Below are 21,901 nucleotides of genomic sequence, written 5' to 3' on the forward strand. Positions count from 1 at the left end.
CTCGAGGAGCGGCGCGGGGGCTGGGGCGACGCGAGGACGGACGGACGGACGCTCGTCTGGAGCAGCTCTGGCTGTAGGGCGACGCTCGGTTTCCCTCCCTGGTTCGTCGCGCTTGTCCTTGTTAATCCTGACCTTAATCACGCCTTAGTTCTTGCCTAAAACAGCGTCGGCGGCTCCTTTCTACCTGTTTTTTTGCATGTCCGCGTGCGCAGCGGTAAAGTTTTGGCTTTCGGTCCTGTCCCGTCGACGTCCGCTGCTTTCGGAGCAGCGAAGAAGGCGCTGAGATCGCGCGGCGTCCAACGATATCTGTTGGCGCCGCAGGAAAGGAACGGCGTTCCTGCGCTGACGGGCGAAGAAGCCGAGTCGCAAGAGGCAGATGACTTTTACGCGCGGCGCTTCCGTGTCAAATCTGGGAAAAAAAAACCACGGGAATTGAGGTTGCCGGGGCGGATGTGGATTTTTACAGATACGCCGCGCAGAAGCTGATGGGATAAAAGCCCTGAACGCGCCGTACGGGGCGCAGCCGTCCCTCGCGACGGCGTCTGCCGGAGCCGCAGAGCCAACGGCAGCCGGAGCGCGGGCGATTCCACCTTCATCGGCGACGTACGCGGGGTTCTGGCTCGTTCCCGCTGTCCGCAGTCGGCGCTAGCGCGGCCTTCCCGGGGGCGCGCGTAGGTGCCGGCGGGGGCTGCGGACAGCCCGGCTGGCGGCTGTTTCGGCGTCTCTGAAATCGGTTTTAAGGCGATCCAGGCAGAAAGCGTCCAGATTTGTGAATTAAACACGAACGTGACTAAAATCACGTTTGTATCTGCCCGATAGCCGAGCTCCGCGTCTTAAAAACGTGAGTAAACCAGCAAAGCAGGTGCGCGCGGGCAAGACTTTGAAACTCAGCATTTAAAAGAATATTTAAACTGCCCCAATTCCCCGTTTTTGGACCTGGCGCACAACGCGAGCTTTAACGAGACGGTTTTGGCAAAGGCGAGTCCGAAAACGCGCAGCGGTGAATTGTCACGCCTCCGGTCCGCGGCGCCGTGTCCGTAGAAACCCGCTTCTCCCGCGCAGCAGCGCCGCGTTATCCCCGTAGCGATTCCGAAACCTTTTTCCATCCGGTTTTGTAGCTTTTTCTAAACCATCCCCTGTTGATTTCCTCGTGTTTGGGCTTTTTGGGCAGCTCGGGGGCAAGCGCTGGGTCTTTCTGCTGAGAGTTTCCTGTTTCCACCCGTCCTGTGGGGCGTGAAAGGTATCAAAAACCGCCGGCTGCGTAACGGTAAAAATGGCAAATTTGGTTCAGCTCGATTAGGGAAGCGAGAGCAGGTGCGGGGCGCAGCGGCGAGCAGGGCCGTTTCTGCGATCCGTTCTCAGATTTGGAAATAACTCAGAAAAATCCCCTCGCCGTATCCCGCTCGGTCCCGAATTCCTCGCCCGCTTCGTTCGGTTGCGGGGCGTCCCGCGCGGGCGGTAGCCGGGAGAGGGGCGAGGCAGGTGGAACGCGGAGCACCGCGAGCAAATTCGGATAAATCCGGTCGTGCCTTTCGCAGCGTCGTGTAAACTTACAGCCCGAACCGCTTCAGCGTCCTGAATTTAAATTCCAGCGCGTGCAGCCTCGCCTTGAACGGTTCTGTGTTAATTAACGGGAACCAGCAGTTATTTCAGAAATTAATTAAATTTTTTTAAATTAAACGATTTAAATTAAATCAGAAACCAAACCGGTGCTGTTTTAGCGCGTGGAACTTGGGGTGAAACTGGTAGAAAGGGGTGGGGAGCGGCGGAGGCGCCGCCGCCCCTTTAAGGCTTATTTTTGTGCGCGCACGGGGGTCGATATGAAACTTTATTTGAATATTTACGGGCCGGTGATCTGGAGGGGAGCGAGACAGGAAAGCGCTGCCGGGCGGCGGAGCTGGCAGGGAGCATGTGCCACGTCCCGGCCTCGGAGCCCGGCCGGCCGTGAGCGCGCTGAGGCTGAAGATGGGAGGAAGGTGTTCGAGCGCTCTGAACGGGAGGCAGCGCAGGTACCTGAGAGGTGAGAAACGACTTTTACTGTCTCTATTGCTTTTTTTTTTTTGGGGCGGAAAGAACGTAAATCCTATTTGCGGTGAGTTGCGGCAGGCTCCCTCGGTGGCATCGGCCCTCCTTCCGCACCGCAGGGCTGCCAGCGTTGGCTCGGCGCTCGCTGAGCTCGCGTTTGGGCTTTGTGAGACGTGAAATCCAGTTTAGCTGTTGGTTTTAAGGCGTCGGTTGGACAAAAAAATAGAGCAAGGAGGCTGCAGGCCCTCTCCTCTGGTGCCTTCCTCTTCAGACGGCTCTCGGAGAGAGGGCTGGGAAACGCCTCGGTCGTAGACGTCGGCTCGCTGCCCTCCCCGGCTCCTCCCGCGTCTTGAGCAACGCCCTTCTCGGTGCTGCGAGACACCTCCGGAGCTTCAGACCGCGGCTTTGTTGTCCGATTCTTTCAAGGGCGCGACGTTTCGGTAGCTCTGCTATCGATGAATTTGCTCCCTTGTTTTCCGTCTTTCCAGCTGGCAGAAGAAGCGCTTAGAGAAGCAGCGGCGCATAAAGAGTCTTTTGTAATTTTGATTAGCGTTAGATCCTCTGGCGTTTCGGATCCCTTCTTGACCGGACGCCCTCCCGCGCTGCGCTGACGGCCTTCCCGGGGTGATAAAGCACCCGCGGTTCGGGAGCGGGGTCCGGCGACGAGAGACGCGGAGAGGTTGCTTCACGCCTCAGCGCTCGGTTTCCGCCGGCGTTCTTAGAGGAGAGAAAAAACGCGAACTCAAACCAGCGAGCAGCCTCCTGCGGGAGGAGGGCACCCCCCCCGAAACGGGCTCCGGTCCGGCTCTGCCCGCAGGTCGCGCCGACGCCGCCGTGAAGAACTTCGTGCCCTATTACCGGAGGCAGCTGGCGACCGCCCTTCTGAGACGGGTCTCGGGGGAGCTGGACCCCCAGAGCAAACCGGCCCTGCAGCTCCTGCCGAGCCAGGTAAAAGCCCAGCGCGGCCTCTGCCAGAAACGCGTCCCTGCCGAGGTCGGTCTCGCCTCGGAGGCGTCCGTCCTCCGATGAACGGGGAGACGCGGCTGCCGTTCCCTGTCTCTTTCCAGCTTTGCGTAATTAAACACCGTTACGCAGAACAGCGACCGGCTGTTAGGGAAAACTTTCTCTTTTGTGGCTTAGAAGTAAGTATTTAGGAGTGTATTTTAAGAGAGGTGAGAAGGTGGGGTCGACAGCCGAGGATCTAGCTCACAAATCAACGCCAAAGACCGTCAAAGCCCTTACGGCATCGCCACGGTGTATCACGGAGAGCGACGGCGCGGTTTTTTAGGCTCTCCCTTTGCTTTTCATCACCGCTAGATGTCCGTGTCCAGCTGCCTCGCGCTGTAACTCCCACAACGCTGGCAGCAAAAGCTCTTGGCGGGGCCGGCTCCCTCCCCGGTCTCTCTCGTCGCTGAGGTTTTCTGGTTCTTCTCTCGCGTGTCCGCAGCTCCGGGGGCCGCCCGACGCCGCTCTGCACGAGGGGTCGCTCTCCCAGTACGACGGCGATTCCCACAGCTGGCAGGAGAGTTACTTCGTTCTGCTCGGAGATTTCACCCTGCAGTGGTTCGAAAGCGAAGAGGTAAACGCGGTCCTGCCGCAGAGGCTGTGAAATCCAGGATTTGACGCGGTCAAACCTCGTGAAAAGCTCGGACCTCGCAGGCCGAGCGCGAGATGGGTGCGGGGCCGCGCCGCCGCCTGCGCGCTCATGTAAAAGCCTGCTGCTTTTTTTTTTTTTTTCTCCTTGCACGGAGAATCCCTGCACGAATGCGTTCCATTTCCTTTAAAATTCACCCCAATTTACTGCGTTGCGTTCGATTCTTTCGTTTTAATTGTTGGCGCTCAGCTGCGCGAAAGAGGCGCCGAGTTCCGCAGCTGGCGTAAGCGAAGCCACGAGAAACGAACCCGCTCGCCGTTGCGCCGCGGTCGGCGTGAGCGCTGCCGCTGAGGATTCGCCCTCCGATTTCTTTTCCAGGCCCTGAGGAAAGGCTGCGAGCCCAGAGGCTCGACCGCTCTCTCTGGCTACCTGCTGCTGTCTTCGCCGAGCGAATACGCCGAGTCGCTCGCCCGTCTGTGCCAAGGGCTCGCGGGTAATTCTGGGACGCGTTAAGAAACGGGTAACGGTGGAGGTGCGAGCGGGGTCCGGTTCGGCGCCGGACGGAGGCGCGAGGCGGGTTCTGTGTCCTCGCACCAAAAGATGCCCGAGAATCTTCCTTAGGTGTAGGCAGAGCCGTAACCCTTGCGGCTAAACTTACGGCATCACCCAGGCTCGGCGCTTTTGAGATCCCATGCTGCTAAATCCGTTGTTTTCCTCGTTTCTCCGTATCCTTTGGCCGCGGGGAGCTGCGCTCGGGGCTGCCGGCAGCCTGCGCGGCTTTCCTTGGCCAGCTGGAACGCCGGGGCGTTAAACCCAGGTGGCGCAAAAACAGAAGCAGCTGCAGAGAAACTTGGCCAGCGACGGAAATTCATTTCAAATTGTTTTCTCTGCTCAGCTCTTCAGCGTGCAGCCCTCTGGCTTTTATTAGAGAGCTGCCTCCCGTGAAAGAGTTTACATCTGGTCGCAAACATGTGTGAGTTATCGTTGCGTTTTTAAATTCTGGGCAGCGCCGTTAAAAAAACTTAATGGAATTGGGATCTTTCCAGTCTGCTGCAGAATCTGGCTGGAAAGGGAGGCAAGGCTTCACCGATTTGCTCTCGCAACAAAACGTTTGTACTCCTCCCCTACAAACGGCTCTCGCTGTTCGCAGCGCTGCGGCACAGCTCCTATTTGTTGCGTCTGGTAAGGCGAGAAAAAAAAAAAAGAAAAGGCGCCCGGCTTGGCAAAGCCGATCCCTTCGCTTTGGCGTTTCCCCGGCACGGCGGGGCGCGATCGCCGTCGTTTTCCAAGGAGCGGCTGCGGCGCAGCAGGCCTCGGAGCGCTCTCCAAGGACGGCCTTTTCTTTTTTGTCTGTAAACTGGTGTTTCTGAACGAAAACGCGACCGACGGCCGTACCGCTGGGGAAGCTTCCAAGAGTCGATAGAGAATTAATTTAAAATTGTGGCCGCGCCAGCGTACGTTGTGCTTCTTCCTCTCTCCTTCCTCCCCGAGGTGGCAGCCCCTTCGCCGACGCGCCGGGAGAGTTTCTCTTTTTCCTCTACCATCCCTTCCGGAGGCAATTCTGCTTCTGCGCGGGCTCGGCGGGATCGCGGCGGATCTGGAGGGCCGCTCTTCGGGACGGCATTCGCTACCGCAGCACGGGTGAGGCTGCCGCAGCGGGTGGACGCTGCCCAACAGAGCGGCGAGGTCCGAGAGCGTGAGCCCTCTCCGCCCTCGGCGTCTTTTCGCGGAGGGGGCGGCACGAGCCGGGTCTCGCTGCGTTTATGCCGGAGGGCGAGAGCCGCTTGCAGCCTTTATTCTCGCTCGGAATAGTTTTTAGCCGCCGAGTTCCCGCGGTTTCACGTGGTTCGGTGGGAATTGCTCTGAGCGTCCTCGATGAAACGTCACCGGGACTGCGTTGTCCTTTGTCCTCAGAATTACAGAGGAGGGATTCTCTGGAAGCGGAGGCCTTCCTCGAGGCTGTGCGGTTTTACAGGCAAGAGAGAGGCCGCTACGGGGCAGGGGATCTTCTCCTGGGGCCGGAACCCGAGGTCGGTAAAGCGTTTGAGACCGGGGCGTTTCCAGCGAGGCTGTGGCTCCGGGGTGGTTTCAGCTGCTCCTTTTGGGTTTTAGATCCTCGGAAACGTGCTAATGGAGGATCTGCTGCCGGTGCTGCGCTCTCAGGTGCTCCCGAGCATCAGAGGGTCAGAAAGGAGGCGGCAGCAGCTGTGGCTCCAGGTGAATTCCCTGAAAGTCGCGGTCGTGCCGGCACACGCGGTGGCGACCGGCGTGCTCAGGGGGAGAGCGGAGCGTCGGGTACAAACTCAGCAAATAAAGAACAAATTGGCGAAAACGGCCGCTTCCCAGCGCTGGAGCAAAAACCAGGGAGCGCTGCAGCGCGCGAGCGGCGCGGCTGGTTCTGCGTATCGGCAGCGAGGGGCTGGTCATAACGGAGAGGGACAAATTAATTACTTGGTATTTGGGTTGGGTGAAACGAAGCTGGATGAGTCGAGGAATTTTAGGAGCGTGACAGGGATGGGAAGCGGGTTTTTGTTCAGTGGCGAGGCCAGGAAACGGTAACGTTTCTGAAATTTGCCTGCTTGGTGCCTCTTACCTCTCCGTTATTCCTTCTCGCTCTGGATCACCCGCTCCTTATCGGCCCCCCAGTTTCTCCAGGAGGTTTACACCCTGATCCTCAGCGAAATCTCCGGTGAATTCGAAGCTTTTCAGAAGGAGAAGGAAAAACTACAGATTGAGCTGGAGAAGAAAATTCGCCCCGACCTGGATCAGATGCTGACTCTGAAGGATCAGATAGCCAGCAAACTCCAAGGTTGGGCAAACGGGGGGGGATAAAAGGCAAAAAATACGCAGGTTCAAAAAAAACCAACTGGACAAATCCATGAAATTTGTCCGCCCGTAGTTGCAGGCCTTAGTTTGGGAAGCGCTGGCTTGAATAGCGTTGTTCTGGGAACCGCAAACCAGCAGCTACGGCGGATTTGGGTTTGGTAAAGAGGGGCTGCGGGTGGAGGATCTCGGGTGGCGTTTTCTACCCGGCCTGAGCCCCGCTGGCTCCATCCTGTGCCCCGTGGAGCCGGCGCGGTGGGAAGAAGCGTGGTGGGAACGCGGCACGGTCTGTCGGGTGACCCGCAGCTTTCGGTTTTGGCAGCTGTGGTGCGGGGCCCGGCGGAGTCGTGCTGCGGCCGGGACGTGGAGCCTCACCTGGGCTGCGTGATGGAGGAACTGATGCGTCCCGTCAGCGCGGGCGTCGAGGCGGTTCGCTCGCTCTTCGCCCAGAGAGTCGATGAGATGATCGGGCGCGTCCGGAGCTCTCCCATCGTCACCCTGCAGAAAGAGGTAACGGCGGGAACGGGACGGCAAAGGCGGCCGCGCTCCTCCAGCCCCACCGTTGTGGGCGCGGGACCGATTCCCGAGGTGCCGTCGTCGTTGCGCTGCCGCAGCTCCTTTGAATCGGTGCCGAATCCCGGCAGGAAGGTTCTCGCGGGGTTGAGCTTTATTAAGCGCCGACTCTCGGCTGCTGGGGGGATGTCGGAGGGCGCTTTTTGCTCGCGCTCGTTCCCGGACTCCTGAGAGGACACGGGGGGAGCGGAAATGCGGAGCCGGGGAGCACGTGCGTTGCCGCGCGAGCAACGCGCTGCCGCTCTGACCTAGCTCCTGACGCTGGGGAGAACGTCCTGGCAGCCCGAAGTCATGCAGCCGTGCTACGAGGAGGCCGACCTGTATCGAGAAAGCCTGCGAGGGCTCGAGGAGCGGTTCGGCTTCCGCGGCGTGACGAGCCTGGTCCTCGGCGCTCAGAACCTCATGCAGCAGGTAGGTGGGGACGGGGGCCGCTGCGGGCTGGCTCCAGCCTCAGCCGCTTGCTCCCCTTCTGCTCCGTTTCTCCTTGGGCTGCCTAAAAAGCACGAAGCAGCGGTCTGAAAAGCTTTTTCTTGGTTTAAAAACACAACGAGTTGGCTAACCGAGGAGGAAGGCGCTCGCCACGGGGGCGAGATGCGGAGGAAGATCCCGGGTCCGGCGCGCCCGGCAGCGGCTCAGCGGGGTTTTGTCTTGCAGCTGATGCGGAACGCCACCCACACCTTCCAGCAGCTCTGGCGGCAGCACCGCGGCCGAGCAGCCGGCCGTCGCCAGCTCGCCCAGATGCTGGGGAGAATCAAAGAGCGGGTGCTGAAGGTGAGGCGCGGGTGCCTCTCCCTTTCCCGCCTGTGAGGGGTTTACGTGGACGCGGTTCGGGTTTTTCCGCCGAATCGCCCCGCTTTGCCGCGGTTTCCCCGCCGTTCTGCGTTGCGCTCACGCCGCAGGCGTTAAAAGACGGCGCCCGTCGGACCGATCTCCGTCTGAATTTGATTGCAGAAGTTTGACTGCGACAGCGGCTCCCTCCGGAAGCGATTCGCTCAGGAGTGGCTGGTCCGGATTTTTCTTCCTTTTCTGCTGAAGCGTTTGGAGTCCGGGTGTAAACTGGTAGGGCCGAGCCTGCGACGGGCTGGGGGGGGGACTGGGCTCGGGGGAACGGGCTCAAACAAGCGGGTTTTAGTTCAGCGAGAAAAAGCGACTCCTTCCCTCGTTGCGGCCTTCCCCTCTCGCCAGCGTCCTGGCGCTCGGGAGCTGTCTCTCTGCAGAAAAGAGCTTTTTAATTCAAGCTACAGCGGCGCAGGCTGCCAAACCGCAGCCCTCTCCCAGGCGGCATCCCGAAAACCTCCTCCGAACGGACACAACTCGTGTTCTGTTTCACGCCGTCGCGGGTGTGACCGTCCTTTAGCTGTTTCCCAGAACATTCTCCTGTATTTTTATTTTATTCCCTTTTTTTTTTTTTTTGGCGTCTTCGCTGTGCCGGAGCGCTGGCTGGATCGGTTCCCTCCGCAGCGAGTCCCGGGGGTGTTTTTGGAGGCGAAGGGCGCTCTGGCACGGGGAAAGCGGGCTCCTCTGGGATCCGAGGGCGCTGCCGTAGCCTCCGGCCTCGCTCCCCCCGGTTTTTGGGGAGCCTTACCCCATTCCCGTCGATTCTTCCCATCCCGGCTGCTGGTTTCGCAGCCTCCCGGCTCGCTGGGAAGGCGAACGCTGACGCTGCCCCGCTCTGCCCCCGGGTAGGAGCTGCCGCGATACGAGAGCTTCGTCTTCGCCGACTTCGGCGGCATCGTTAACCTGGAAAACATTTACGAAGAGACAGTCCTGGCTGCGCTGCTGCCGGCTGTCGGCAGAGGTGAGGGGGCTGCGTTCCCGCGGGAACGCCGGGCTGGGATACCCCCGGGAAAATATTTAGTCACCGAGTCGTCACTGCCGCTTCTCTGTGCACAGCAGAGATTTGGGGGTTTTTTTAAGCCGCGAAACAGCGATTTCCATGTTTGTATGTTTGAGTTTCTTCCCAGATGTTGCCCTCGGTTCCAGAATCCCAAGGCTGAGCTATTTTCTTCCTGCCAGTTTTCTTTCCCTCCCCCTTCACTGGCTGGAACCGCGAAACCTCCCGCTGGCCAAAGCCGGGGGAAAAAGCCTCTCATTTTCCAGGCATGATGTCACGGGAGGGCCGCGGCGTCGCCGGCGCCCAACAGGGGAGCTTTTATGGGCAGGGTGACTCAGGAGCCGGGGCTGCGCCGCCGCTTCCACCCTCCCGAAGGGCGAGGGCAGGCGGGAAAAGAGGGGGAGAGCAGGCTGGAGGGGTCCGCGGGCCCCTTGGCGAGTCCACCGTGGAGGGTTCGACTTGGAAATTGGGCTTGGAAGTAGAATTTTGAGGGTAAAATATGTGAAAGGCCCATTTTGAAGGCACAAATACTTGAAATTTTGAAGGTAGAATACTTGAAAGTCCCATTTGGAAGGAAAAAATACTTGAAAGTCCCATTTGGAAGGAAATGATACTTGAATTTTTGAAGGTAAAATACTCGAAGTCCCATTTTGAGGGGAAAAAATACTTGAAAGTAACATTTTGAAGGTAGAAATACTTGAAATTTTGAAGGTAAAATACTTGAAAGTAACATTTTGAAGGTAGCAATACTTGAAGTTTTGAGGGTACAATACTTGAAAGTGCCATTTTGAAGGTAAAAGCACCTGACGGCGCCGTTCCGCAGGCAGAAGGACGCGGCCGCGGAAGGCCGGGGTAGGATTTAGCGCTCAGCGCTGCTCCCATTCCCGTTCCAGCGCTGGCCGAAGCCTCGCGCCGCGGCAGCCGCCCCCTCTCCGGTGACGGCTGCCCCTGCCCGCCGGCGAGCGCCGAGGAGCCGCTCTACGAGGAGATGGGCTGAATCGGCGTCGCCGCGGCCTGGACGCGCTGGGTGCGAACCCCCGGGGCGGGCAGGGGTCCCTGCCTGCGGGCAGGGTCAGGCGTGGGGGCCGCGGGGTGGGCGCGAGCCCTTCGGCCCCGCCGGGAGCGGTTGTGCCTGGCGAAGAATGGAGCGATTGGAAATGGCTGACGTGTGTGGAGAGTGGGTGAAGCCCTGGGGCCCCAAAGGGCTGGGGGAGAGGGAGTGGAAGAGATGGGGCAGGGAGAGGGACGTGGGGTGGGGGGAGAGGGAGCGGAGGAGATGGGGCAGGGAGAGGGGGAGATGGGGCTGGTGGAGAGGGAGAGGGGGCCGGGGGAGATGGGGCAGGGAGAGGGAGATGAGGTGGAGGGAGAGGGAGATGGGGCAGGGGGAGAGGGAGATGAGGGAGAAGGGGCAGGAGGGAGGGAGATGAGGCAGAGGGAGATGGGGGAGAGGGGGCAGGGGGAAATGGGGCAGGGAGGAGCTGGAATGGAGGAGAGGAAGCTGGGGTGGGGGAGAAGGCGAAGAGGGAGATGGGGCAGGGGGGAGAAGGCGAAGAGGGAGATGGGGTGGAGGAGATGGGGTGGCGAGAGGGGGCAGGAGAGAGGGAGAGGGGTGGGGAGGAGCTGGAATGGAGGAGAGGCTGGGGTGGGGGAGATGGGGCAGGAGGAGAGGGGTTAAGGGGGGGAGAGGGAGGTGGGGTGGGGAGGAGCTGGAATGGAGGTGAGGAAGCGGGGGGGGAGAAGGAGAAGAGGGAGATGGGGGAGAGGGGACAGGAGAGAGGGAGATGGGGCAGGGAGGTGAGGAAGCTGGGGTGGGGGAGAAGGGGGGAGGGAGATGGGGGAGAGGGGGAGAAGGGAAAGAGGGAGATGGCGGGGGGCGGAGGGAGATGGGGGAGAGGGAGATGGGGCAGGGAGGAGCTGGAAGGGAGGAGAGGAGGCCGGGGTGGGGAGATGGGGCAGGAGGAGAGGGGTTAAGAGAGGGAGGGGAGATGGGGGAGAGGGAGATGGGGCAGGGAGGAGCGGGAATGGAGGTGAGGAAGCCGGGATGGGGGGAGGGAGGCGGGGGAGAGGGGACAGGAGAGGGAAGGAGAAGGGGACGAGGGAGATGGGCCCGGGGGAGGCGTGGCCACGGGCGGGGGCGTGGCCGAGGGGGCGTGGCCGGGGCGGGGCGGAGCCGCGGGCGGCCCAGGATGGCGGCGGCGCGGCCGTGGCCGCTGCTGGTGCTGCTGGCGCTGGCGGCGGGGCCGGGGCCGGGCCCGGGGCCGCGGCCGGCGGGCGGGTACTTCCCCGAGGAGCGCTGGAGCCCCGAGTCGCCGCTGCGGCCGCCACGCGTGGCCGTGGCGCTGCTGGCGCGGAACGCGGCCCACGCGCTGCCCGCCACGCTGGGGGCGCTGGAGCGGCTGCGGCACCCGCCGGAGCGGACGGCGCTGTGGTGGGGGGGCGTGGGGCGGGAGGACACGGGGGGGGGGGGGGGGGGACGACACGAGGAGGGGGGACACGGGGCTTGGGGGGTATGGGTGGGGGGGACACGAGTGGAGGGGACAGGGGGCTTGGGGGGGGGCATGGGTAAGGGGGGACACGAGTGGGGGGGCATGGGGCTTGGGGAGGGACGGGGGCTGGGGGGACGTGGGGCTGGGGGGGTATGGGTCGGGGGGACACGAGTGGGGGGGACACGGGGCTTGGGGGGATATGTGTAGGGGGGACACGGGTGGGGGGGACGTGGGGGGACACGGGTGACAGGAACACGTGTGGGGGGGACACGGGGCTTGGGGGGTATGGGTGGGGGGGACACGAGTGGAGGGGACAGGGGGCTTGGGGGGGGGACATGGGTAAGGGGGGACACGAGGGGGGGGCGTGGGGCTTGGGGGGGACGGGTGGGGAGGGACGGGGGCTGGGGAGGGACGGGGGCTGGGGGGGACGGGTGGGGGGTCACGAGTGGGGGGGACACGGGGCTTGGGGGGATATGTGTAGGGGGGGACACGGGTGACAGGGACACGTGTGGGGGGGGATGCGGGGCTTGAGGGGGGCTGGGGGGACATGGGTAAGGGGGGACACGGGGCGTGGGGGGATATGGGGGGGGACACGGGCGTGAGGGGGAGCATGGAGGGGACACGGGTGGGGGGGACACGTTCTTGGGTGGCACCTGGGGCGGGGGGGGGGCACCCCAGGGCTGATGGGGCCCACGGCGGGACCCCGCAGGGTGGCGGGGGGACACGGGGGGGACACGGGTGGGGGGCTGACGGGCCCACGCGGTGGGACCCCCCCCCAGGGTGGCGGTGGATCACAGCGTGGACAACACCACGGCGCTGCTGCGGGAGTGGCTGGGGCGGGTGCGGGGGCTCTACCACCGCGTGGAGTGGCGGCCCATGGAGGAGCCGCGGTGAGTGGGGCCGGGGGCCACCCGTGGGCTGGGGGGGCTTGGGGGGCCCTGGGGGTGGGGGCGTCTCCTGTGGGCTGTGGGTGCCTGATTTGGGGGGGGGGGTGTCTATGGGGGGGAGGGTCTGTGGGCTGTGGGTGCCCAATTTTGGGGGGGGGTGTCTGTGGGTTGCGGGTGCTCAGGTTTGGGGGTTACCACGGGTCCCCAAATTCCTGGGGGGGGGTCTTGTGGGTGCCCAGTTTTGGGGAGGGGGATGTCTATGGGTGGGTGTCTATGGGTGCTCAGGTTTGGGGGTTGCCACGGGTCCCCAAATTTTTGGGGGGGGTCTGTGGGTTGAGGGAGCCCTGTGGGTGGTGGGTGCCCAGGTTCAGAGGGACCCCGTGGGCTGCGGGTGCCCGGCCTGGGGGGGGTTCCCAGCCTCGGGGGGTCCCCACGGAGCGGGTGGGTGGGTGCGGGGTGGGGGCCAGCTCTCAGGGCGGCGCGGACCCCCCCCCCCCCCCCAGGTCGTACCCTGACGAGGAGGGTCCCAAGCACTGGTCCCCCTCCCGCTACGAGCACGTGATGAAGCTGCGTCAGGCGGCGCTGGACTCCGCCCGCGCCATCTGGGCCGACTACCTGCTGGTAAGGGGGTCCGGGCACCCCGGGCTGGGGCGGCGCGGCGGCGCGGGCGCGGCGGCTGACGGCGCCCGTCGGGTGTCTGGGTGCTCTCGGGCAGTTCCTGGACGCCGACAACGTCCTGACCAACCCCGACACCCTGGGGCTGCTGATGGCGGAGAACAAGACGGTGGTGGCGCCCATGCTGGACTCGCGCGCCGCCTACTCCAACTTCTGGTGCGGGATGACGGCGCAGGTGAGAGCTGGGTCCCCTGGGTGCCGGGTCCTCCAGGTCCCCTGGGTGCCGGGTCCCGTGGGTGTCAGGCCCTCTGGGTGTCGTGTTTTCTGGGTGCCGGGTCCCCTGGGTGCCCGGTTCTCTGGGTGCCAGGTTCTCCAGGTCCCCTGGGTGCTGTGTCCTCTGGGTGCCAGGTTCTCCAGGTCTCCTGGGTGCTGGATTCCCTGGGTGCCATGTCCCTTGGGTGCTGCGTTCTCTGGGTGCCAGGTCATCCAGGTTCTCTGGGTACTGGGTTCTCCATGTTCCTTGGGTGCTGGGTCCTCTGGGTGTTGGGGTCCGCAAGGTTCCCTGGGTGTCAAGTTCTCTGGGTGCCAGGTCCGCTGGGTCCCCTGGGTGCCCGGCTCTCTGGGTGCCGGGTCCTCCAGGTCCCCTGGGTGCCGGGTCCCGTGGGTGTCATGTTCTCTGGGTGCTGGGTCATCCAGGTCCCCTGGGTGCTGGGTTCTCTGGGGGCCACGTCCTCCAGGTCCTCTGGGTGCTGGGTCCCCTGGGGGCCGGGTCCCCTGGGGGCCAGGTCCCCTGGGTGTCATGTTCTCTGGGTGCCAGGTCCGCCGGGTCCCCTGGGTGCTATGTTCTCTCAGTGCCAGGTCCTCCAGGTCCCCTGGGTGCTAGGTTCCCTGGGTGCCACATTTTCTGGTCCTCTGGGTGCCACATTCCCTGGGTGCCGTGTCCCTTGGGTGCTGCATTCTCTGGGTGCCGGGTTGTCCGGGTCCCCTGGGCACTGGGTTCTCCACGTTCCCTGGGTGCTGGGTTCTGTGGTCTCCTGGGTGCCGTGTCCCTTGGGTGCTGGGTCCTCTGGGTCCCCTGGGTGCTACATACCATGGATGCCACATTTTCTGGTGCCCTGGGTGCCGCATCCCCTGGGTGCCAGGTCCTCCGGGTGCCAGGTCCCCTGAGTGCTGTGTCCCTTGGGCCTTGGGTCCTCCAGGTCCTCTGGGTGCTGGGTACTCTGGGTCCCCTGGGTGCTGAGTTCTCTGGGTGCCGGGACCCCCGGGTGCTGCGTCCTCTGGTCCCTTGGGTGTCGTGTCCCTTGGGTGCTGGGTCCACTGGGTGCTGGGTTCTCTGGGTCCTCTGGGTGCCGGGTCCTCTGGGTGCCAAGTCCCCTGGGTGCTGTGTGCTCTGGTCTCCTGGCTGCCATGTCCTCTGGGTGCTGGGTCCTTTGGGTCCCCTGGGTGCCAGGTCCCCCAGGCGCTGGGTCCTCTGGGTGCTGGGTCCTCCAGGCACTGAGTCCTCCGTGTCCCCTGGGTGCCACATGCTCCATGTCCTCTGGGTGCCATGTCCTTTGGGTGCTGGGTCCTCTGGGTCCTCCAGGCACCGGGTCCCCTGGGTGCTGTGTCCTCTGGGTGCCAGGTCCCCTGGGTGCCTCGTCCTCCGGCCGCCGCACCCCCCGTCCCGCCGCTCGGCGGGGCCGAGCCGGGCGCCCAGGCGGTTCCTGCCTCTCGCAGGGTTACTACCGGCGGACGCCGGCCTACCTGCCCATCCGGAAGCGGGAGCGCCGGGGCTGCTTCGCCGTGCCCATGGTGCACTCCACCTTCCTGCTGGACCTGCGCAAGGAGGCCTCGCGCGCCCTCGCCTTCTACCCGCCCCACCCCGACTACACCGGCGCCTTCGACGACATCATCGTCTTCGCCTTCTCCTGCCGGCAGGCGGGTGAGGAGCCGGGGGGCCGGCTTGGGCTTCGGGCTGGCGCTGGCCTGGGCTTTGGGCTGGCGCTGGTCTGGGCTTCAGGCTGGCGCTGGTCTGGGCTTTGGGCTGGCGCTGGTCTGGGCTTCAGGCTGGCGCTAGCCTGGGCTTCGGGCTGGCACTGGCTTAACTTTGGGCTGGCACTGGCTTAACTTTGGGCTGGCGTTGGCTTAACTTTGGGCTGGCGCTGGCTTAACTTTGGGCTGGTGCTGGCTTAACTTCGGGCTGGCACTGGCTTAACTTTGGGCTGGCGTTGGCTTAACTTTGGGCTGGTGCTGGCTTAACTTCGGGCTGGCGTTAATGTTAGCTTTAGGCTCGCTTAATGTTAGGCTCACTTAACTGGTAACTTTAGAAACTTTAGCTTCAGCCAGGGGTTAACTTTAGCCCTGCTTAACTTTAACTACAGGCTGGGGTTTGCTTCAGCCTTACTTAACTTTTAACTTCAGCCTGGGGTTAACTTCAGGTTCGTTTAACTTCAGGTTTGCTTAACTTCAACTTCAGGCTCACTTAACTTTAACTTCAGGCTCACTTAACTTTAATTTCAGCCTGGGATTAACTTCAGCCCTGCTTAACTTTAGCTTCAGCTCCACTTAACTTTTAACTTCAGCGCAGCTGTAACTTCAGGCTCACTTAACCTTAACTTCAGGCTCATTTAACTTCCACTTCAGTCTGGTGTGAGCTTCAGCCCCGCTTAACTTCTAGCTTCAGCCCAGTGTTAACTTCAGGCTTGCTTAACTTCCACTTCAGGCTCGCTTAACTTCCACTTCAGCCACACTTAACTTCCGCTTCAGCCCCGCTTAACTTTAATTTCAGCCTGGGGTTAACTTCAGCCCCGCTTAACTTTTAGCTTCAGCCTGGGGTTAACTTCAGCCCCGCTTAACTTTTAGCTTCAGCCTGGGGTTAACTTCAGCCCCGCTTAACTTTAATTTCAGCCTGGGGTTAACTTCAGCCCCGCTTAACTTTTAGCTTCAGCCTGGGGTTAACTTCAGCCCCGCTTAACTTTTAGCTTCAGCCTGGGGTTAACTTCAGCCCCGCTTAACTTTTAGCTTCAGCCTGGGGTTAACTTCAGCCCCGCTTAACTTTTAGCTTCAGCCTGGGGTTAACTTCAGCCACGTTTTTTTAACTTCGGCCTGGCTTCAGCCCTGCTTAACTCCAGCTCGGCTTAAATCTCCAGAAGTCCAGATGTTCATCTGCAACCGGGAGGTGTACGGGTTCCTGCCGGTGCCGCTGCGCTCCCACAGCACCTTGCGGGACGAGGCCGAGAGCTTCCTGCACGTCCAGCTGGAGATCATGGGTGAGCGGCGGCGGCATCGGCGTCACTCCCAGCGCGGCGGCGGCGCTCCGAGCGCCTCCGTGCCCGGATCCGGCCCCTGGGGAGGCTTCGCCCGCCAGCCCCGGGTTTCTCCCTCTCCCCGCAGTGAAGAACCCGCCGGCGGAGCCCTCCCCCCACGTCTGGGTCCCCCCCAAGGTCCCCGACAAGATGGGCTTCGACGAGGTGAGGCCGCCCGCCCGGGGCTCCCCGCGCCGCCCGGTTTGGGGGGTTCTCCTCTGGATTTGGGGGTTTAGGTTTTTCCTCTTCTCTTCTGGATTTTGGGGATTTTTGCCCCTTTTTTTTCTGAATTTTGGGGCTTTCTCCCCTCCCCTTTCCTGGATTTTGGGGTGTTTCCTTCCCCCCCTCTGGAACATGTGTCCCCCCCTTCTCTTCTGGATTTTGGGGTGGTTTTTCCCTTTTCTTCTGGAGTTTGGGTTGGTTTGGTTTTTTTTTTCCCCTTTGCTTCTGAATTTTGGGGTTCCTCCCCCATTCTGGATTTTGGGGTGGTTTTTTGCCCCCCATCTTCTGGAATTCGGGGTTTTCCCCCCCCCCCTTTTCTTCTGGATTTTGTGGTTGTTCTTCCCTTTTCTTGTGAATTTGGGGGGTTTTCTGGGTTGGTTTTTTTTCCTTTTCTTCTGAATTTTGGTGTTCCCTCCCTTCTGGATTTTGGGATGTTTTTCCCCCCCCATCTTCTGGAATTTGGGGGTTTTCCCCCTTTTCTTCTGGATTTTGTGGTTGTTCTTCCCTTTTCTTGTGAATTTGGGGGGGGGTTTCTCCTCTCTTTTCTGGAATTTGGTTTTTTCCTCCCCTTCTCTTCTGGATTTTGGGGTTGTTTTTTCCCTTTTCTTCTGGATTTTGGGGGTGTCCCCCCCCCCTTCTGGATTTTGGGGGTTCCCTCTCCCCTTCTGGATTTTGGGGTGGTTTCCCCCCTTTCTTCTGGATTTTGGGTCATCGCCCCCTTCTGGATTTTGGGGATTTCCCCTCTCCTGAATTTGGGGGTTTTTCTCCCCCTCTCCCTGATTTTGTGTCCCCCCTTCCGGATTCGGGGTCGTCCGTCCATGTCGTGTCCCCCCGTATTCTGGATTTTGGGGCCTTTTTTCCCCTCTTCTGAATTTTGGGGTTTTTTTACCCGCTCTTCTGGATCTTGGGGTTTGGTTGGGGTTTTTCCCCCCCCCCATTCTTTCTTCTGGATTTGGGTTTTTTTTCCATTCTCTTCTGAATCTGGGGGTTCCTCCCCCCCCTTCTGGATTTCGGGGTTTGGCTTTTTTATTTTCTTCTGGATTTGTGGTTTTTTTCGCCTTCTCTTCTGAATTTTGGGGGGTTTTCCCCCCTCTCTTCTGGATTTTGGGGGGTGGGGTTTTTTTATTTTCTTCTGGATTTGCGTTTTTTTTTCCCCTTCTCTTCTGAATTTTGGGGTTCCCCCCCCCCCCCCTTTTCAGGTTTTCATGATTAACCTGAAGCGGCGGGCGGACCGGCGGGAGCGGATGCTGCGGACACTGTACGAGCAGGAGATCGCCTGCAAGCTGGTGGAGGCGGTGGACGGCAAGTGAGTCTGGGGAGGGGACCGCGGCGGCGGGTGAGCCCTGGGGCCGCCCTCCGGGGGGGATTTTCCCTCGGGAAGGGTCCCAGGACGGAGCCGGTTGGGTTGCAGAGCCATGAACAGCAGCGAGGTGGAGGCGCTGGGCATCCGGATGCTGCCGGGGTACAAGGACCCCTACCACGGGCGGCCGCTCACCAAGGGGGAGCTGGGCTGCTTCCTCAGCCACTACCGCGTCTGGCAGGAGGTGAGTGAGGCTGCGGGGGCCTAATCCTGCTGGGGACGGAGGGGACAAGCCCCTAATCCTGCTGGGAAGGAGAAAAATCCCTAATCCCGCTGGGGAGGGAGGGGACGATTCCCTAATCCTGCTGGGAAGGAGATAAATCCCTAATCCTGATGGGGAGGAAGGGGACGAGCCCCTAATCCCGCTGCGGAGGGAGGGGATGAGTCCTTAATCCTTCTGGGAAGGAGACAAATCCCTAATCCCGATGGGGAGGAAGGGGACGAGCCCCTGATCCCGCTGGGGAGGGAGGGGATGATTCCCTAATCCCGCTGGCGAGGAAGGGGACGAGTCCCTAATCCCAGTGGGAAGGAGACAAATCCCTAATCCTGCTGGGGAGGAAGGGGCCGAGTCCCTAATCCCAGTGGGAAGAAGACAAATCCCTAATCCTGATGGGGAGGAAGGGGACAAGTCCCTAATCCCACTGGGAAGAAGACAAATCCCTAATCCCGCTGGGGAGGAAGGGGATGAGTCCCTAGTTCTGATAGCGAGGAGGGGAACAAGTCTCTGATTGTGATGGTAATGAAGGGGACAAATCCCTCATCCCGACAGTAAGGAAGGGGATAAATCTGTAATCCCGATGGGAAGGAACGGGACAAATCCCTAATCTTAACGGGAAGGAAGGGGACAAGTCCCTAATCCCGATGGGAACGAAGGAGACGTCTCCCTAATCCCGATGGGAAGGACAGGAACGAGTCCCTAGTTCTGATGGTAACAAAGGGAACTGGTCCCTAATGCTAATGAAGGCGATGAGTCCCCAATCCCGACAGTAACAAGGGGGACAAATCCCTAATCCCGACAGCAAGGAAGGGGACAAATCCCTGACCCCAGTGGGAAGGAAGGGGACAAATCCCTGACCCCAGTGGGAAGGAAGGGGACAAGTCCTTAGTCCTGGCAGTAAGGAAGGGGACGAGACCCTAATGGTCAATGAAGAAGATGAGTCCTTAATCCCAATGGTAAAGAAGGGGAAAAATCCCTAATCCCAAGGGGAAGGAAAAGCGTGAGCCCCTAATTCTATCGGGAAGGAAGGGGACGAGCCCCTAATCTTGATGGTAAAGGAGGGAATGAGTGCCTAATTCCGATGGGAAGGATGGGGATAAGTCCGTAATCCTAAAGGGAAGGACAGGGACAAGTCCCTGATCCCAAGGGGAAGGATGGGGACAAGTCCCTAATCTTAAAGGGAAGGATGGGGACAAGTCCCTGATCCTGATGGGAAGGATGGGGACGAGTCCCTAATCCTAAAGGGAAGGACAGGGACAAGTCCGTAATCCCGATAGGAAGGACGTGGATGAATCCCTAATCCTGAGGGGAAGCATGGGGACGAGTCCCTAATCCTAAAGGGAAGGACAGGGACGGGTCCCTAATCCCAATGGGAAGGACGTGGATGAATCCCTAATCCCGAGGGGAAGGATGGGGACAAGTCCCTAATCCCAACGGGAAGGATGTGGATGAATCCCTAATCCCAAGGGGAAGGATGGGGACGAGTCCCCTAATCCCGAGGGGAAGGACGTGGATGAATCCCTAATCCTGAGGGGAAGCATGGGGACGAGTCCCTAATCCCAATGGGAAGCCGTCGGAGGTGGCTGGGGCTGAGCGGAGCCGCTCCCGTCCCTGCGGCCTTTCCCTTTTTCCGTAAAAAGCCGCCGTTCCGGTTCAATCCGCAGATCGCGGCGAGGGGGCTGGAGAAGTCGGTGGTGTTCGAGGACGACCTGCGCTTCGAGATCTTCTTCAAGCGGCGCCTGATGAACCTGATGCAGGACCTGGAGGCGGAGGGGTTGGCCTGGGACCTGATGTGAGTCTCGCCGCTAACGACTCGCCGGCGCTAACGAAGGCCTCGCCGGCGCTAACGAGGGCATCGGGTCTCCCCGCAGTTACATCGGGAGGAAACGGATGCAGGTGGAGCGGCCGGAGAAGTCGGTGCCGCGGGTGAGGAACCTGGTGGAAGCGGATTATTCCTACTGGACGCTGGGTTACGTCCTCTCGCTGCGCGGCGCCCGGAAGCTGCTGGCGGCCGAGCCGCTGGCCAAGATGCTGCCCGTCGACGAGTTCCTGCCCGTCATGTTCGACAAACACCCGCTGTGAGTGCCGGGGCGGCCGACGGCGCCCGCGGGGGTCGGGGTTTGGGGGAGCGTCCCCGTGCCGCCGGGCTCGGAGGGGTTCCCCCTTGGCGCTGGCTTCTCATCCCTTTGGAGATGTTTCTCCTGCAGACATTTTTCTTATCCCGTTGGATCCGTTTCTTCGGGCCCACGTCCCCTAAGAGCTCGTTTCTTGCCCCGTGGAACTATTTTTCTTGTCCCTTGGGACCGGTTCTCCTGTCCCCATGGATGCGTTTCCCTTCGGAGCGGGTTCCTTGTCCCTTGGGAGCTGTTTCTCCTGTCTCTTTGGCTCCATTTCTCCTCAGAAACCATTTTGTGTCCCTCTGGAGCCACTTTTCCTGTCCCTTTGGCTCAGTTTCCCCTCGGAGACGGCTCCTTGTCCCTTTAGGACACATTTTCCTGTGTCCCTTCGGCTCAGTTTCCCCTCCGAGACGGCTCCTTGTCCCTCTGGCGATGGTGCCCTATCCCTTTGGAGATGTTTCTTGGCCTTTTGGATCTATTTTCCCTCGGAGACGTTTGTCCCTGTCCCTTTGGCTCTGTTTCTCCTCACAGCTGGTTCCTTGTCCCTTGGGAGCTGTTTCTCTTGTCCCTTTGCCTCCATTTCTCCTCAGAAACCATTTTGTGTCCCTCTGGAGCCACTTTTCTCGTCCCTTTGGAGCTGTTTCTCCTCTGAGACGGTTCCTTGTCCCTCTGGAGAGAGTTTTCTGATCCCTTTGGAGATGTTTCTTGTCTTTTGGAGCAATTTCACCTCAGAGATGTTTGTCCCTGGCCCTTTGGCTCCGTTTCTCCTCGGAGCTGGTTCCTTGTCCCTTGGGACCATTTCTCCTGTCCCCACGGATGCGTTTCCCTTCGGAGAGGGTTCCTTGTCCCTTGGGAGCTGTTTCTCTTGTCCCTTTGACTCCATTTCCCCTCCGAGACCATTTCTTGTCCCTTTAGGAGACATTTTCCACGTCCCTTTGGCTCTGTTTCCCCTCAGAGACGGTTCCTCATCCCTTGGGAGCCGGTTTGTCTCTTCGGAGCCGTTTCTCTCATCCCTTGGGATCCGCTTCTCTCGGAGCTTTTCCCCCTCGTCCCTTGGGCTCCGTTTTCCCTCTCGACGGTTCCTTGGCCCCTGGGAGCCGTTTTTCCTGTTCCTTCGGAGCCGTCGCCCTTGGATCCATTCCTCGGAGCCGTTTTTCTTGTCCCTTTGGCTCCGTTTCCCCTCAGAGGCACTTTCGTGTCCTTTGGGAGCCGGTTTCATGTCCCTTTGGAGCCATTTTTCCCTCAGCGATGGTTCCTTCTCCCTCGGGAGCCGTTTTTCTTGGCCCTTCGGCTGCGTTTCCCCTCGGAGCCGGTTCCACTTCCCTCGCAGCCATTTTCTCATCCCTCCGCCGGTTCCCAGGGCTCCGTTCTGGACCATTTCTCTCTCAAAAATCCTTCGCGTTCCAGTGGGAAAAGCGCTTTTCCCGGCCTTCTCTAACCCCTCTCCCTCCATCCCCAGCGCTGACTACACCAAACACTTCGCCAAGCGGGATTTGGTGGCCTTTTCGGCGGAGCCGCTGCTGGTGTTTCCCACCCACTACACGGGGGAGGAGGGTTACGTCAGCGACACCGAGACCTCGGTGGTGTGGGACGACGAAGCCACCGTCACCGACTGGGACCGCGCCAAGTCCCAGAAGATGAAGGAGCAGGAGGAGCTGCGGCGGGAGGCGCAGAATTCCGACGTGCTCCAGTCCCCCCTCGACAGCGCCGCGCGGGACGAGCTATGACCCGGCGGGGGCTGCGGGGGTGGGGGGACGATGACGCCGCTTTTAAATTCTATTTTTATTTTTATTTCTCGGTTTGGAGAGCGATGGAAGCGTCTGAACCCTCCCTCCTCCTCAACACCCCCCCCTCCCCGGCCCGT

At 61.0% G+C, this 21,901-nt stretch overlaps 2 protein-coding genes across 9 annotated transcripts; both read left to right on the forward strand.

Annotated features, from left to right (window-relative positions):
* Positions 1 to 81: 81 nt before the first annotated feature.
* Positions 82 to 10,403, forward strand: NIBAN3 (niban apoptosis regulator 3). Of its 8 annotated transcripts, XM_087778151.1 has the most exons (14): positions 82 to 2,020; positions 2,843 to 2,973; positions 3,473 to 3,604; positions 3,998 to 4,112; positions 5,111 to 5,260; positions 5,534 to 5,649; positions 5,732 to 5,836; positions 6,266 to 6,428; positions 6,765 to 6,952; positions 7,268 to 7,426; positions 7,670 to 7,786; positions 7,967 to 8,074; positions 8,702 to 8,813; positions 9,743 to 10,400. In XM_087778151.1, the coding sequence occupies exons 1-14, from the start codon at positions 1,966 to 1,968 to the stop codon at positions 9,844 to 9,846; spliced, it is 1,755 nt and encodes a 584-aa protein (XP_087634277.1). In that variant the 5' UTR covers positions 82 to 1,965; the 3' UTR covers positions 9,847 to 10,400. The 8 variants fall into 8 exon arrangements, 5 of the variants coding, with proteins under 5 accessions (XP_087634277.1, XP_087634276.1, XP_087634275.1 ...); XR_015709116.1 differs by having other exon boundaries at positions 7,967 to 8,813; positions 9,743 to 9,778; XR_015709118.1 differs by lacking the exon at positions 9,743 to 10,400 and having other exon boundaries at positions 7,567 to 7,786; positions 8,702 to 8,732.
* Positions 10,404 to 11,020: 617 nt separating this feature from the next.
* COLGALT1 (collagen beta(1-O)galactosyltransferase 1) lies at positions 11,021 to 21,828 on the forward strand. The gene is made up of 12 exons (XM_087778163.1): positions 11,021 to 11,277; positions 12,115 to 12,225; positions 12,726 to 12,843; positions 12,938 to 13,072; positions 14,554 to 14,758; positions 15,966 to 16,085; positions 16,210 to 16,286; positions 17,543 to 17,649; positions 17,755 to 17,887; positions 19,585 to 19,712; positions 19,792 to 19,998; positions 21,497 to 21,828. The coding sequence occupies exons 1-12, from the start codon at positions 11,036 to 11,038 to the stop codon at positions 21,762 to 21,764; spliced, it is 1,851 nt and encodes a 616-aa protein (XP_087634289.1). The 5' UTR covers positions 11,021 to 11,035; the 3' UTR covers positions 21,765 to 21,828.
* Positions 21,829 to 21,901: the final 73 nt, after the last annotated feature.

This window comes from Nipponia nippon, unplaced genomic scaffold (genome assembly GCF_047370975.1).
Source record: "Nipponia nippon isolate SJK-2023a ecotype South Korea unplaced genomic scaffold, ASM4737097v1 scaffold_42, whole genome shotgun sequence".
NCBI classification, from domain to species: domain Eukaryota; kingdom Metazoa; phylum Chordata; class Aves; order Pelecaniformes; family Threskiornithidae; genus Nipponia; species Nipponia nippon.